The following is a 14,506-nucleotide window of genomic DNA, read 5'->3' as shown; positions in this document are numbered from 1 at the left end:
AGTGACCAGCTGATCAGGGGAAGGCGCCACCCCCATCTCCCCACTGCTGCTGCCACTGCCGGCTGCTATAGCCACCAAGGTGTTTTCATCAACACGGACTCCAGTCCCTTCACCACGAAAAAATGACAACTTTCTTTAGGCATTTTCAAGATGTCTCTTTCAATGTCATATAGGATATGACATTTCTTTCTTTTTTTTAATCCTCACCTGAGGATATTTTTCCATTGATCTTTAGGGACGTGGAAGAGAGAGGGAAAGACAGAGAGAAACATCAATGTGAGAGAGACACTTCGATTGGTTGCCTCCTGCATGAGCCCTGACCTAGGCCCCAGCCAGGGAGGAGCCTGTAACATAGGTACATGCCCTTGATCAGAATCAAATCCGGACCCTGTGGTCCACAGGCTGAGGCTCTCCACTGAGCCAAGCTGGCTAGGGCAGGATATGACATTTCTTAGCCCCTCCAGCAGCGGACCTTTGTTTTTCCCTCCAGGAGTGAGGTGGGAAACCCTAGAACACCTTGGATTCTTAGTACCCAAGTTACCAAGAACACTGTGAGTGGTGTACAGGGAGCTTAGCCAATGAGTGGTAAGAAAAGGTGTTTCCTCTGCTGGTCCGCAGTCTCCCAGCAGGGGCGGGCCTCCATGTGTTGTGTGTTCCGGGCCGGGGGCGAGCCCCCCTGTGCGCGCAGCCTCCTCCTGAGCCAGTTGTGACTGTTACAGCACCCTGACTAATTTGCATATTACCTCTTTATATATATAGATTTTTACTTTTCTATGTATGTAAAGAATTAATACTGCAATGCATATAAATCTTGATATGTTGTGTATACACAAAAATGTTGACTAAAAAGCATATTTATATAATTTTAGCACCTTTAAAATTTTAAAACAAACATTTTTGTAAAGTGGATTCTAGTCTGCCAGCCATTCCAATTACAAATTCTGAAACTTACAATGCTGAGGAAGTAATCTAGACCCGAGTTGTACATGCTGCTTGCTGACATATGCCCTATGCCAGCAACAAGTGGCAAAAAAATAAAATAAAATAAAAAAATCTTGCCAATCAATAGAAAAATATCCATGGCCTGCAAAGAACAGGGCTTGAAGGTATTTTTGCCACTAGAGCCAGCTTTATGAAATAGCACCTACTGACATAAAGAGGTCCTAAGCTCCATTCCCCTACATTGCCATGCACAGAGCATAATCACTTCATGTTGCAGGATGCAGCATAATGCAAGTATCCTAGGTAACTACTATGAGGTAGAAGCTAACCATAGGATCTTCAGTTTGGAAAGGACCTTATAGATCTAGGTTCTCTTCTTTTAAAAAGAAACTGAGGCCCAAAGAGATTATATAACATGCTTCAAGTCATATACATATTAAATAGCCGATGACAAACTAAAATTCCTAGCTTTGTCATCTAATCCAATATTCTTTTCTTTAGGCACCACTCTCCTTTAAAAAAAAGGTATGTAATCAAAACTCTAATACAATGGAAATATTTTCAGAGCTAAAAGTCTATGAGTTTCCCTGTTGTATTGGCCTTTTGTCTCACTCTAAGTTAGGAAGTCAGATATTATAAATGAATCATCTTCATCTCAAAAGTTCAAATCTTTTTAGAATTTGTTGTCATATATGACTTTTTGTAAACTAAAGTTATCAAGACATAATACATGTTTCAAATTGTCTAAATTTTAAAAAATGCATTACAACACAAAATTCATCAGTACATTCTTTAAAAAAAAAACAAACCACAACTTTTAAATTCAAGTAACTGCTATTCCTACCTAATTCCTTTTCTTCAGATGCAACCAGAAGAGGGGGCAAACTGTCCTCATCACAAGGTAGAAGACTAATCTTATTGCCCACGTTCTTGTCAATACCACACAGTAACCTATAATCTGAAGTATTAGCAACAGGTAAACTGCTGTTCACTAAAACACCAGCTGTAGGGCTAGATGGTTCCTCAGTTCCTGCAAAAACATCATCATCTAGTGTACAAGATCCAGAAGTAGGCAACCCCTCAGTTCCCGTGCTTATGGGCAGTTTTTCCACAGATGAAACCTCAGAAATTGGACTCTGAATTATCTCATTTCTTGTAATATCTCCTATCTCATTGTTTGGTTTTTCCACTGTAGCAGAATAGACGTGATCCACTGTGTTTACCGTCTGTAAAATATGGAATAAAAAAAAATCAGTTTCTAGTCTCTGTTCAAATGTGAAATGTTCATCTCTATAGCCAAACATATCGTTTTAATAAGAATAAAACCGAAATGGGCTCAGAAATTCTTCAGAAGCCAAATTTCCTAAGAAACAGTACTATTTGGCTTCTTCAAATCTAGGAGCATAAGTTTTAGCTTTACTGTATGCTCAGGTAAGTACTAATAACTTTAATTTTGTAGGTTAGAAAAAGAAGGCAAGGAGAATTTCAGGATCTTATACCATATCACACAGTGAGCAAATTAGGTTAACCCAAGGATCTCTTTCTCATGACAAACAAAACACCTTGGGTAAGCAAGGGATAAGAAAAGCGGGAAAGACAGAGAGGGGAGTGGTTAGGCAGCAGAATGGTAACTATAGTCCAAAATAGTAATCACCAGTAATATATTATATCTCAAATATGTTTAAATAAAGCCCTTTCTTGTAGACTGGCCAAACCTGAGTCAATATTAAATGATACCATTTATGAATTCAAATAATACTTACTAACCTATTTAGAACTTTCATTTTGTTAAAATATTGATTAAGTAGGTGCTAGCTCAGAAACACTTTTGGTAATAATGGCTACATGTAAAATCTAGCTCCAGAACTCTTTTTAAAAAAAATATATTTTATTGATTTTTTTTACAGAGAGGAAGGGAGAGGGATAGTTAGAAACATCGATGAGAGCGAAACATCGATCAGCTACCTCCTGCATACCCCGTACTGGGAATGTGCCCGCAACCAAGTGTACATGCCCTTGACCGGAATCAAACATGGGGTCCTTAAGTCCACAGGCCGACGCTCTATCCACTGAGCCAAACCAGTTAGGGCCTAGCTCCAGAACTCTTACTGACAAACAGCATATGGTATGTGAACTTGAACAGAGCATGATACATATCCATCTTGTCTAATGTATGTACCCAGAATAAACCAGGTAACTGGCACAGAGTAAATACTCTATAAATATTTGTTTAATGAATAAAACATTCTTACTTTGTGTATTAGTATTTGCTTCTATGAGCATTTTGCTACTTTACAATGAGAATTCTTAGTGGACTAGGAGTCTATATTATGTATCTTCTACTTAACACCTAGTACATTTGTGTAAATGCAAACATAAATACACCATCACATACTTTACTAAATCCTTGAAAATCATTAAACAAATATTAGTCTAAATCTCAGTTCTATTTCCCTATAACAGTGTTTCTTAAAGTGTGGTCCAAGGATTCCTGGGGTCCCCAAGAACCTTTCAGGGAGTCAATGAGGTCCTAGGATTTTCTTCATATAATTTCATCAAAACAACATATCACAACAGACTGAATATACAGGCAATTATGAGAGCTTTTCTTCTACTAAGTCAGACATAAAACTGAAATGTAAAATAATATTATCCCTGCTGGGCCAGCATATCTCAGTGGTTGAGGATCGACCTATGAACCAGGAGATCAAGGTTCAAATCCCGGTCACTCGATCCCCAGTGTGGTGCATGCAGGAAGCAGCCGATTATGATTCTCTCTCATCATTGATGTTTCTACCTCTCTTTCTCGCCCATCCTTTCTGAAATCAATAAAAAATATTTTTTAAAAAATGTTATCCCTGATTAAACTTTTGTTTTGAAATTTTTTTCATAGTATTTCTATTAATATTAGTTTATTTTAACTAATGAATTTTAAATTTTCTCAATTTTAATATAGTAATTATCTATAGTATAATCTACAAAACTCATAGCTCTTTTGAATTCTCAATAACTTTTAAGAGCACAAAATGGTATTGAGACCAAAAGTTTGACAATGAAAAGGTAAAACCTAAAAAATATCCTCTAAATCAAATATTTCTCATTTTAGGAAACTCATAGTGTTAAAAAACAACAACAAAACCATACTCTAATAATCACATAAGGAATTGAATTACCTATAAAATAAAATTTTATTAAATTAACAAGTCATTCTTTAGATTCCTTACCAAGGGCAGATCTGGTAAGAGAGGACTAAAGTCTTCAGAACATCTTTTACTTCCAGATGATAATTTTGCTGTATCTGCAACTTCACCATTGGGCAATATACCATCTGCAAACCATACTCTCTTCTGTTCTTTGGAACATAATCCTAGATTCAGTTTCAAAAATAAAGCATTTTAACTTGGCAATACTGCAATGATTTAATATGAAAATGGGTCAGAAAATGTTTTCAAAAGCTTTTGTTATCTATTATCAAGCCTGGAGAAATGGCCTTATGTGCAGCTACCCAGAGTGCAAGTCTTTTTCTAATTCATACTAAGGCAGGATGAGCCTGGGAAGCACATATTCAGAAAAGGAGTGGACACGCCCTGACCGGTTTGGCTCATGGATAGAGCGTCGGCCCTCGGACTGAAGGGTCCCAGGTTCGATTCTGGTCAAGGGCATGTACCTTGGTTGCGGAATCAACCCCCAATAGGGGGTGTGCAGGAGGCAGCTCATCAATGTTTCTCTCTTATCAGTGTTTCTGACTCTCTCTCCCTCTCCATTCCTCTCTGTAAAATAGCAATAAAAATATGTAAAAAAAAAAAAACAACAAGAAGAAAAGGAGTGGACAGGAGAGGTTATTTCTTAAAGACAAAGGGGACAGATTTAAAGCCTATATTATTAAAACTTATTTGTGAGTGTGGAGTGGAGACTGAATAAAATTTAGGGACTAAGGCACAGAAAAGAAAAATGGACTACACCAGAGCATGGCAGATAAGCAAAGAAAAACACTTTAAGAACAGAAAGAGGCCTAGAAATTTAAAAAATGAAACAGGATCACTTGTGCATTAGAGGTCATTTCTTTTAATTTATTTGATGAGAGAAGCATAATATGTTTTATTCTTATAATGAAGATATTAAACTTTATTAATATTTATTAAGATTTTCATCCCACATTTGGAGGAAATAACTAGATATTAGCATGAATATTCTTTTGTTATAAAGCATCTACAAAGAGAGTTATGAAAATTTTTGCCAGATGATTTTAGAACAATATTGAGATTAAAAGGATTAATATATCTACTTTCCAAAATATAATACAGAATAACACTGAAAAAACTAGAATCATATATAATTTTTGCATTATGAGTACACATATTAAATAAAGTATCTTTCTTATATTTGCAATACTTTTATAGTTTAATAATTCACAATGTCAATATAAGAAAATATATAAATATTTCTAAAAGCAAATTTATTCAGCTTTAGAACTATAATATGTAAGCATACATTTGTTCAGATGGAAAAAGACACATGAGATAAGATTATTACAATAGCTTTATTAACTTTTGTTTCGTGCATTTACAACTGTAAACCTACTTTTGCCCACTTCTATTGCCCACTCCTATATATGCTGAATCTCCTTATTTAAGTTACTAAGTTAGGGAGTTCCCTCATCCTGGCCTGCACTGTCTCGCAGTCTGGGACCCCTGTGGGGATGTCCACCTGCCAGCTTAGGCCCGCTCCCTGGGTGATCGGGCCTGAGCTGGCAGTCAGCCATCCCTCTGGCAGCCCGGGAGCCCTAAGCCATAGTTGGACATCCTTAGCACTGCTGCAGAGGCTCCTGCCACCACTGCTGCGTGCTTGCAGCCGTCAGCCTGGTTTATGGCTGAGCAGAGCTACCCCTGTGGGAGTGCACTGACCATCAGGGGGCAGCTCCTGCATGCAGCGTCTGCCCCCTGGTGGTCAGTGCATGTCATAGTGACCAGTCATTCCCAATTGTTCCACTGTTAGGGTCAATTTGCATATTACCCTTGTATTATATAGGATAATGATAAATGGAACATAGCTATTAAGTGAGGAAACTAAAGTCCAAAATAATTGTCACAAGTATCTGAATTTGCCTTTAACTGATAGTTAAAGTCATTTTATAGCATGCAACAGACTAATAGTTGATGTTTAAAAATGTGAATGGACTTGACTTAAAATCCTAATCTACAACAGATTGTAAAAAAGAACAGAGTCCAAAGATTTAAAAACCATTTTTATTCTAGTAAAACATATATTTAAAAACAGATTTTTAAGGAAATGGAGGTATGCCAGGTTTTTACCTATTATTTCTCAAACTCAAGCCTACCTTTCCCACCAAGCTCTTTGATGCCATGCTGGAAGTCTGCAAAGTGCAATTCCTAGACCCTCTTGCTAGTTGGGCCTAGTTAGGTTCCACCAATGGTAGGCACAGGTAGATTAGAAGATGAGAAGGAATTCTTTCGTTTGAGTTCCTGCCAAGATTCTTGAAGTAGCAGCACCCCCAGATATAGCAGCATGCTCCATGATTTTCAGTACTCCTTTACATCAACCCCAGAACACTCCTTCAGTCATCTGAGCACGAACCTTATTAGTCTCCTTGATGGTTCTACCATTTGCCTGTTGGTGTTCCCCCAGAGGTCACAGGACCAACCACATGTACCCCAACTCCTAAATCCCAGGTCTGAGAACCAAGTACTTCCTGATACTTGTGTACTGTACTCAAGTACTACTGCTTCTCACTTTTTGTTCCCCCTGCCCTAGCATTGGTGATTGCTTCCTGCTGTTTCTAATCCCTGAGTCACTTGGGCATAGCCTTTCTGCTCCTCCAGCCTTCTAATATAGAAGTATAACCAGTTTCCTGTATTAAATTCCTTCTGATATCTAGTCTGGCTTCTCTTTCCTCACTAGACCTTGTCAACACTAGAAATTTTCTATTTTAATAATTTATCTGTAGTCTAAGACACAGGATTTTCTTCTAGTTACCTTCAACACTTGGCTGCTTAAGGGCTGAGATTGGTAAGGTTGTAGGTGAAGAAGGTACACTGGATGTCTGGGTCTCCTGCAGAGGCTGGATGGTGGCACATTCATCAGAGTGATTAGATTTAAGATTAGAACCAGTTGGGCTCATCATCCTTTCAAATGCCTGAGCTATAACGGGGAGAAAATACCATTAAAATCTCAGATTTTTTTAAATTTCAAAGTAAATATGATAAATATTCTATTTTTCAAGTTGTAAGGAGTAAGAAATCATTGGCTTAGCAAGAAAAAGAAGTGGAACTTGACAAAGATCATGTCCTTACTTTGGTTGGCAGCACTCCACTTCAGTATAAGCTACCAATCAGTTATTTTAACATTATACTTAGCTTATGTTTGATATCTATTAAAGAAAATTATTGTCATTTAATATGACTATTTTTGCCTTTTACCCTTAGAGTCTAACATAGTACAGAGTGATTCTTTTAAGATATAAATCATATATCATTACTCTGTTTAAAATCCTTTAATGATTTCCCAACTCTTGGAGTGAACAATTTAAGTTTACAATGGCTCATAAGACCCTACACAGCCTACATCCCGACCTCCTCTGCCTTCTGTTACTGTCTGACCTCATTTCTCACTACAATTCCACTTGCTCATTATGATCCAGCCACCTACGCCTCCTTGTTTTTCAACAAATCAAGAAGCACTCTCCTAGCTTAGGGCCTTTGCTCTTATTGTTCTCTCTGCTTAGAATGTTCTTCCAATAGATATTCACATAGCTTTATTCTCTTCCTTCAAGTCTCTGCTCATATGTCATTATCATAAAATCTTACTCTGACCACTTTATAAAAAAATACAGACTTTTGCCTCCAATCTGTTACTATCTAACCCTCTTACACTCTTTTATTTTCATTTAGGATATTATCATCATCTGATATTCTCTTTGCCTACTGTCCATCCACTTTTCCCAAATTTGTAAGCTCCATGAGAACAAGGAGTCTATTTGTTCTCAGCCAGTGCTCCAGGATACAGAATGGTACCTGAACATTGCTGAATGATTTTCATCCGAGTAACACAGAACAGAACTGGTAGCTCTCCCTTCAGCATATCTCCAAACTGACCTGCTATACATGCTGCCACTACTAAAAGTGCCTTCCTTAAGTGACAGTAAATGATAGCATTCTTATGAAATGGCTTCCACTAACCAACTGAAATCCGAACATCTTACTCTGGGTTTCAAAGGAATTTCCATCTTGCCCTAAATCAACCTAATGACACTCGCACCCAGGCTGTCTTGAAACTTACAGTCTCAGCACAAATTCCTCAATGTCCATATCTCTATTCAAATTATTTTTTCTTCTAAAACTTCATGAAATGTGTCTCACAACCTTTGAGCCATCTTTCTCCTCTTATTTAATAACATTATCTTAAATGATCATTTCTACCATTTTCAATGCTAAAGGTGATGAAAACAAATTATTATGTTTTCTTGTGGTGTATAAACTAATGCTAAAGAGAACCAATAAAATTACATGCTATATGATATCAAAACAGAATAAATAAAAGATAGCTAAAGAAACAAATGGTTTTTCAAAAGAATTTCTTTGCTAAACCAATGTTTGAGCTCAATACCCTACTGAGAGTCTTTAATGACCCTTGATCTTCTCCCCTTCTGGATTCTTACAGTCAGAATATGTATTAATGTCCACCTAAGAATCTGACCTATCTACTCAAATGTTTCAAATTTTCATGGCTAACAGCAGGAGCAGTTGTCTTCTAGGCTATTGGAGCAGTGTAAGAAAAAACAGAACTATAAGCACTTAAGCTAACCTCCTCACAAACAATGGTGATAATATAGAAATATAAAAAGATTTATACTCTATTATCTTCCAGAACACATGTCAATAGCAGGGAGTAAAGCAGCTTACCTCAAGCTAACAGACTCACATCAAAGCTTTTTGGAGAACTGCTGAAAAAATTTATCTTCATTCAAAAGAGAAAAACAAATTATTATCAGGTATTTACTCTCCTGGCTAACAGGAAGCACTGCCTGAGCTAGTACACAGGCTTGGTCTTTAAAGAGTCCCAAGTAATATTTGCTGGGAATTAAATTGTCAACAAATTTTAGAAAATGCCAAGAAGTACTCAGAAGAACAAATGTGTATTTGAGGGAAAAAACACAAAACACACAACACACACACAACTGTGAGAATTCAAGATCACAAAGATTATTGCTCATAATGGTAGTTAGCTAGGGAGCCAGAGAAACAGTAGGAAACACATAAAAACAAAATTTTATAATTAAAAAGGGGAAAAAAATATGAGACAAAAATATACAAATAGTGTGGCAGTCCTATAAATTTATCTATAAGATAGATATCATTATCTTATTTTTTATTCCCATCTTAGGTTGTAGTTTTCTAAAGGGTAAGAACTATTATCTTGCCTGGTGCTATTAATATATAAGATTAAATACCACTTATTAGTAGGTATTCGATAAATGTTTAGATTAAGATGATAATGACAACAATGATGATGGCAAAAACAATAGGCAGATGAAATGCAGCACTTAGGGACTTGGTACCTGTTAAAAGTTAATGAAATGCCACTCCAGAAATTGAATGCTTCCTTTCCAAACTGGTAGCATTAAGTGTGACAGTGGAACAAAAAGAAGAGAAACCAAGCCTTGGGATGTCCCACCTAAGCCAGATAAGTCAACACTAGGTCCTTGCCTTAAGAAAATAAAGAAGTTTATCTTTGTCACAATCCAATTGTTATGAAGACATATTTAATTACTTAGAGAAAATGTCAGGTTACTACTCACCTTTACTAATGGTTTCATAGCAGACCACACAGACTCTTGCTTCCTTTTCTAGATACTGCAGTTTACACTTCCTATTACAACAGACACCACAAAATACCTATAAAGAATAAAATATCAAATTTGGTTCTATTTCATACATACTTATACCTATTGGAGGTGGGGGGGGAGGCCCCAAATCTAATTAACCAAAAACCATTTTTTTTATTATATAATTTTTTGGATCACTATATTCATAGATAGTTAATAAAATACTTTTATCTAGCCCTGGCCAGTATGGCTCAGTTGGTTGGGGCGTCATCCTGTACAACAGAAGATCTCTGGCTCGATTCCTGGTCAGGGCATATGCCTATGTTGTGAGTTCAGTGCCCCCTCAGGTCACATGCAGGAGGCAATCGATTGATGTTTCTCTCTCTCCCTCTCTCTCTAAGCAGTACTCATCTGAGGTTTTGTTTTTTTTGTTTTGTTTTTTTTTAAAGCAATGTTACTTCTATAGCCAACTCTCAAGAGTTTACAGATAATTATGGCAGCCAGAACACAAATGAGGTCAGCGTCACTGTTATGAACCTTGCATAAGCCTATCTTTTTTCAGTGTTTACCTGACCACAACACTAGCTACAGAGTAGTTCTGAAATTAAGTATTCAAGGATAAATGGAGATCTGGCTGAATTGAGAGTATCTGATGTGTTAATGTTAGATAGGTAAAGACAAGTATTCTTAGATTTCACAAAAATTAGTAAATAGTGTTCATTTCCATTATGTAATACTCATGATGATTTGACATTTATTCAACTCTCAAACAATCTATAAAATGATAATGCTTTCTATATTTCTATGAAGGTGAAAAACAATGATTTTAAATTAACTGAAGTTTTTAATTATCTATTAATGAGCTTTTCTGTCACATAGAATTGCATTTAAAATGTCTCAAAAGAATAAGACTTAAAAATTTCGTATAACTTACCTTCCCACATGCTCGGCAGTGGTGCCGCCGTTTTGTAAAGGTAAATTTGACTTGGCAGTTCATACAGTTTGGAGCTTCTGAATCAGGAACCCAAGTAGGCTGTTTCTGGCCCAAAACCAAGCCTTCTTTGCAAGTGTTTACAGGTAGAGATTCTTCATTTGCAGTTACAAGACTGGATCCACTTTCAAAATTACTTTCTATATCAATGTAATTAGAGTTAAAACTAACCTGAGGATCGGTTATAGAATTTGTAGTACAAGTTGTTGGAGCAATGGTTAGACTGGCTTCACTTTCAGACACAGTTGAAACATCTGGCTTATTTGGTTCTTTTGAACTCCTTGTTCTTGATGGAACACTAAACTGCTTAGGTCTGGCCCCTCCAACATAAACAGATTGACTGCTGAAATCAGAGACTGACAATTCACTGGAACTCTCAGATTTACTGCTAACTAACCCTTGCTCAATGGGAATTGTACTTTTTTCCCCTAAAGAAAGGCTACCAATTTCTGTTGTATTTTGTTTATCAACTGTTTCACCAGGACTTTCCCCAGTAGCTCCTGCTTCAGCATTGAAATATGTATTATTGTCATTTCCATCATCTAGGCTTTTCAAATCTATCTCATTCATTTGAGATTTTAAGTCACTTACAGTTTCTTCAAATGACTTTATGTTACTTGTCTGAAGATACTGTTCGGTTAGAAAGGCATCAAGTTCAGCATCACTAACTAGTGTGCCGCTTTTTATGCCTTCATCAATATTAAAGTAACCTAAGTCTTGTCCATCAATATCATTGCTTAGAAAAGTGAGACCTTCACAATGATTGGAAGAATCTGGGGCATTCGCACCCAAAAGCTCCATCTGAGATTCTGCTGCTGTAGAAGAACTGGTGTTATCAGAGTAATCCAAAGAGTCAACTCTGATTTCCTTCTGGTCAGGATCTGCCTTTCCATCTCCTATCTTTTCAATTAATGGCTGAGGAAGTATGTTTTTACATTTTTCTTGTTTCAAAAGATCAGTCTCCTTCAATGGTTGCCCACCCAGAATAACACTCTTCTCTATTTCTTCATGCACAGCCACTGCTTCTTGTATATTATCTTTATGCTCATCCTGATGTAAACAATCACCATGTGTTTTACTTTCAATCAATGATCCACACAAAGACCCAGGTACTGGAAGACAGGATAATGAGGAATATATATCTTCACTTGAAACATGTAAAGTTGAAGAAGAATCTTGGATTACATCTGTATTATCTTTAAGATCTAATTTTGAGTCTTCTTTTGCAGATTGTTTTATAAATATAGCAGTCCTATCTTCTTGAAAGAAGTCAGGTAATTTGAAATTTTCATTTCTTGAATTTGAATCATTTAAGGATAAACTGTCATTTTTTGGAAGACTGCAAGGCAAAGCATTTAGGCTACCTCTTTCTTTTAAACGTTCTGTGGGAGCTATGACCGCCACATGTACCTCCTCTTCTACCACACAGCCATCCGCTTTTACTAATTCACATGGCTGGTTCTTGTGTTGTAGGTTGTCTTTGGCATCAAACGTTTCGGAACTTTGTTGAGTCAAGGCAGATGGCATGTTCAAATCATCAACTGGTTCTAACTGATTAGAGATCTTTATATCTTTTAAATTTTCTTTTCCACTATAATTACATGAATCTGAAAGAGTTGTATCTATGTTAATATTCAATTCATTAGTTCCACTGATTTCTCTATTTTGTAATTCAGAGTTGACATAATTTTGTTCTTCTCTGACAGCATTATTACCATGGTCTGTTGATGAAACACAAAGAGTTTCTGACACTGAAGATAAATCCAATCCAATCAAAGAATCTGCACTAGACTTAAAATCATCTGGCAATAATTTTTTAATATATTCTTCATTATTAGTTACATGAACTAAGTTACCCATGTCACTTATCAGATCACAGACAGGTTTACTACATCGTCCCATATATAAAGGCTGGATTTCATCTGAAGTGCCACCACCATCCACAGAAGAAAGGAGATCAAGTCCTGTTACGTTTTTCTCATTTTGTATAGAAGTTAGTCCCTCATCTGTTTTTTCATTCAGTGAAATCTGATTTGTTTCATAGCATGTTTCTGATGAGACACAACAATTAATGCATTGCTGATCCTTTGGTAACAGTGAAGTTAACTGTGAGGAAGCCAACTCTGAAGAAATTGAACAGTGGTTAGAATCATATGCATTTTGTGCATCCTGGAGATAATCTTGTTCATCTAATTAAAATAAAGATACAGTGTTATTCAAGAGATCCAAATAAAAATTATTACAAAGATGTTATGTTTCAAAGACTTCCAAAGTAACAACTTTTTTTAGAGATAGAGTACTCTCTTGCAAAATAGTAATAACATCCAAAATTATTTTTATTTGGATTTAAAGTACTTGGGGTTTTTACTTTTGACTGTCAATATCATAAAGTGATAGAAATTCACTCAAAATAACTCAGTTAAACTATAAAAATCAATCTAAGGAATAACTGAAAAAACAATCTACCTTCTTTGTTCCATCTTCCAGGTTCCTAGTCTTCATTCTAAGATGTGGAAAATACCATCTCTCATAGTAATGAAATACAAACTTATGTAGAGGTTTCAAGTTACTTTTAGCTGGTTCATATGTTGGTTTTAAAGATCCTTCTTTTTTAGCTAAATTTGTACCTGGAGAAAAACTTTTAGTTAACTTACTTTTATTTCTAGCTATTTGTTCCATTCAGTATAAGAACAAACTAATATGTTATAATGAAATAAGTGAATCTTTTGTAGAAGATAACCATGTGACCAAAATCGAAACCAAATTTTGCTAAGAGTACTCTATATCTGATATAGTAGAATTAAAGACATTTTAAAATTTCATTAGTGACAAAAATGAAAAACCAACAAACCTGGATTCTGTTCAAAATCATCAAGGAGTTTGTCCAAGTCACTGACTGCTGCTTTAAAATAACTGTCCATCCTACTTGTAGACTTATTCAGAATTTAATTCTTGTATACCTAGAAAACAAAAAGTATGATAGTTCCTTTAATTCTCTAACATATAAGTATTATGCCATCTACTGTATGCCAAAAAACATAGTCAGGATATAGACACAAATAAAATTTGAGAGTATTGCTTTGAGGCATTTATAATTTAGTTGGGGAATTTGCCTCTATATATACCAAAAAAAAAGACATGAAAACCAACTCTAACAACATAATATGCAAACATTAACTACTGTAAATTTTGAAACACTTATACAAATAACTCATGAATCAAAGAAAAATTCATAATTGAAAGCTAAAAATAGTTATAAGTACCATATATTAAATAATATAAATACAGTGGGGCCTTGACTTACGAGTTTAATTTGTTAAGGAGCTCGTTAACTCAAATTACTCTATCAACTCAATGCAAAAAATCGGCCGAGAGACAGCTGGTATCTCAAAAAACTTGTTAGTCGGGACACTCGTAAGTCAAGGCCCCACTGTATACTACATCCAGATAAAATACTGCATATAAAAACTTGTAAGACTCAGCAAAAGTGGAACTTCAATAGATACCTAGGGCCTTAATGCTTATACTAGAAAAGAAGATTAAAAATTTATAAGCTGACAGCCAGTTGGCCTGGAGGTCAAATCCCCCCTGGTATTAGCTACAACAATCAAGGCTTAACTAAAAGACTGCGCACAAAGACCACTAGGGGGTGCACCAAGAAAGCATAACAAAATGCGGAGACAAAGAAACAGGACAAAACTGTCAATGGAGGATATTGAGTTCAGAACCAC

General features: G+C 36.0%; 1 protein-coding gene across 1 annotated transcript in view; it reads right to left on the bottom strand.

Moving 5' to 3' along the window:
• The window catches only part of ZFYVE16 (zinc finger, FYVE domain containing 16), a 42,407-nt gene that overhangs the window by 18,996 nt on the left and 8,905 nt on the right, over window positions 1-14,506 (bottom strand). The window contains exons 2-7 of the mRNA XM_006775477.2: window positions 13,627-13,735; window positions 10,719-12,964; window positions 9,758-9,854; window positions 6,937-7,101; window positions 4,167-4,309; window positions 1,787-2,168 (exon numbers count right to left, since the gene is read on the bottom strand). Coding sequence (XP_006775540.1) covers window positions 1,787-2,168; window positions 4,167-4,309; window positions 6,937-7,101; window positions 9,758-9,854; window positions 10,719-12,964; window positions 13,627-13,696 — 3,103 coding nt within the window. The 5' untranslated portion in view covers window positions 13,697-13,735. The remainder of the gene's footprint in view (window positions 1-1,786; window positions 2,169-4,166; window positions 4,310-6,936; window positions 7,102-9,757; window positions 9,855-10,718; window positions 12,965-13,626; window positions 13,736-14,506) is intronic.

This window comes from Myotis davidii, unplaced genomic scaffold (genome assembly GCF_000327345.1).
Source record: "Myotis davidii unplaced genomic scaffold, ASM32734v1 scaffold44, whole genome shotgun sequence".
In the NCBI taxonomy this organism is placed as follows: domain Eukaryota; kingdom Metazoa; phylum Chordata; class Mammalia; order Chiroptera; family Vespertilionidae; genus Myotis; species Myotis davidii.
The sequence above is the reverse complement of the archived record's forward strand: the minus strand, read 5'-3'. Positions and strand labels throughout refer to the sequence as shown.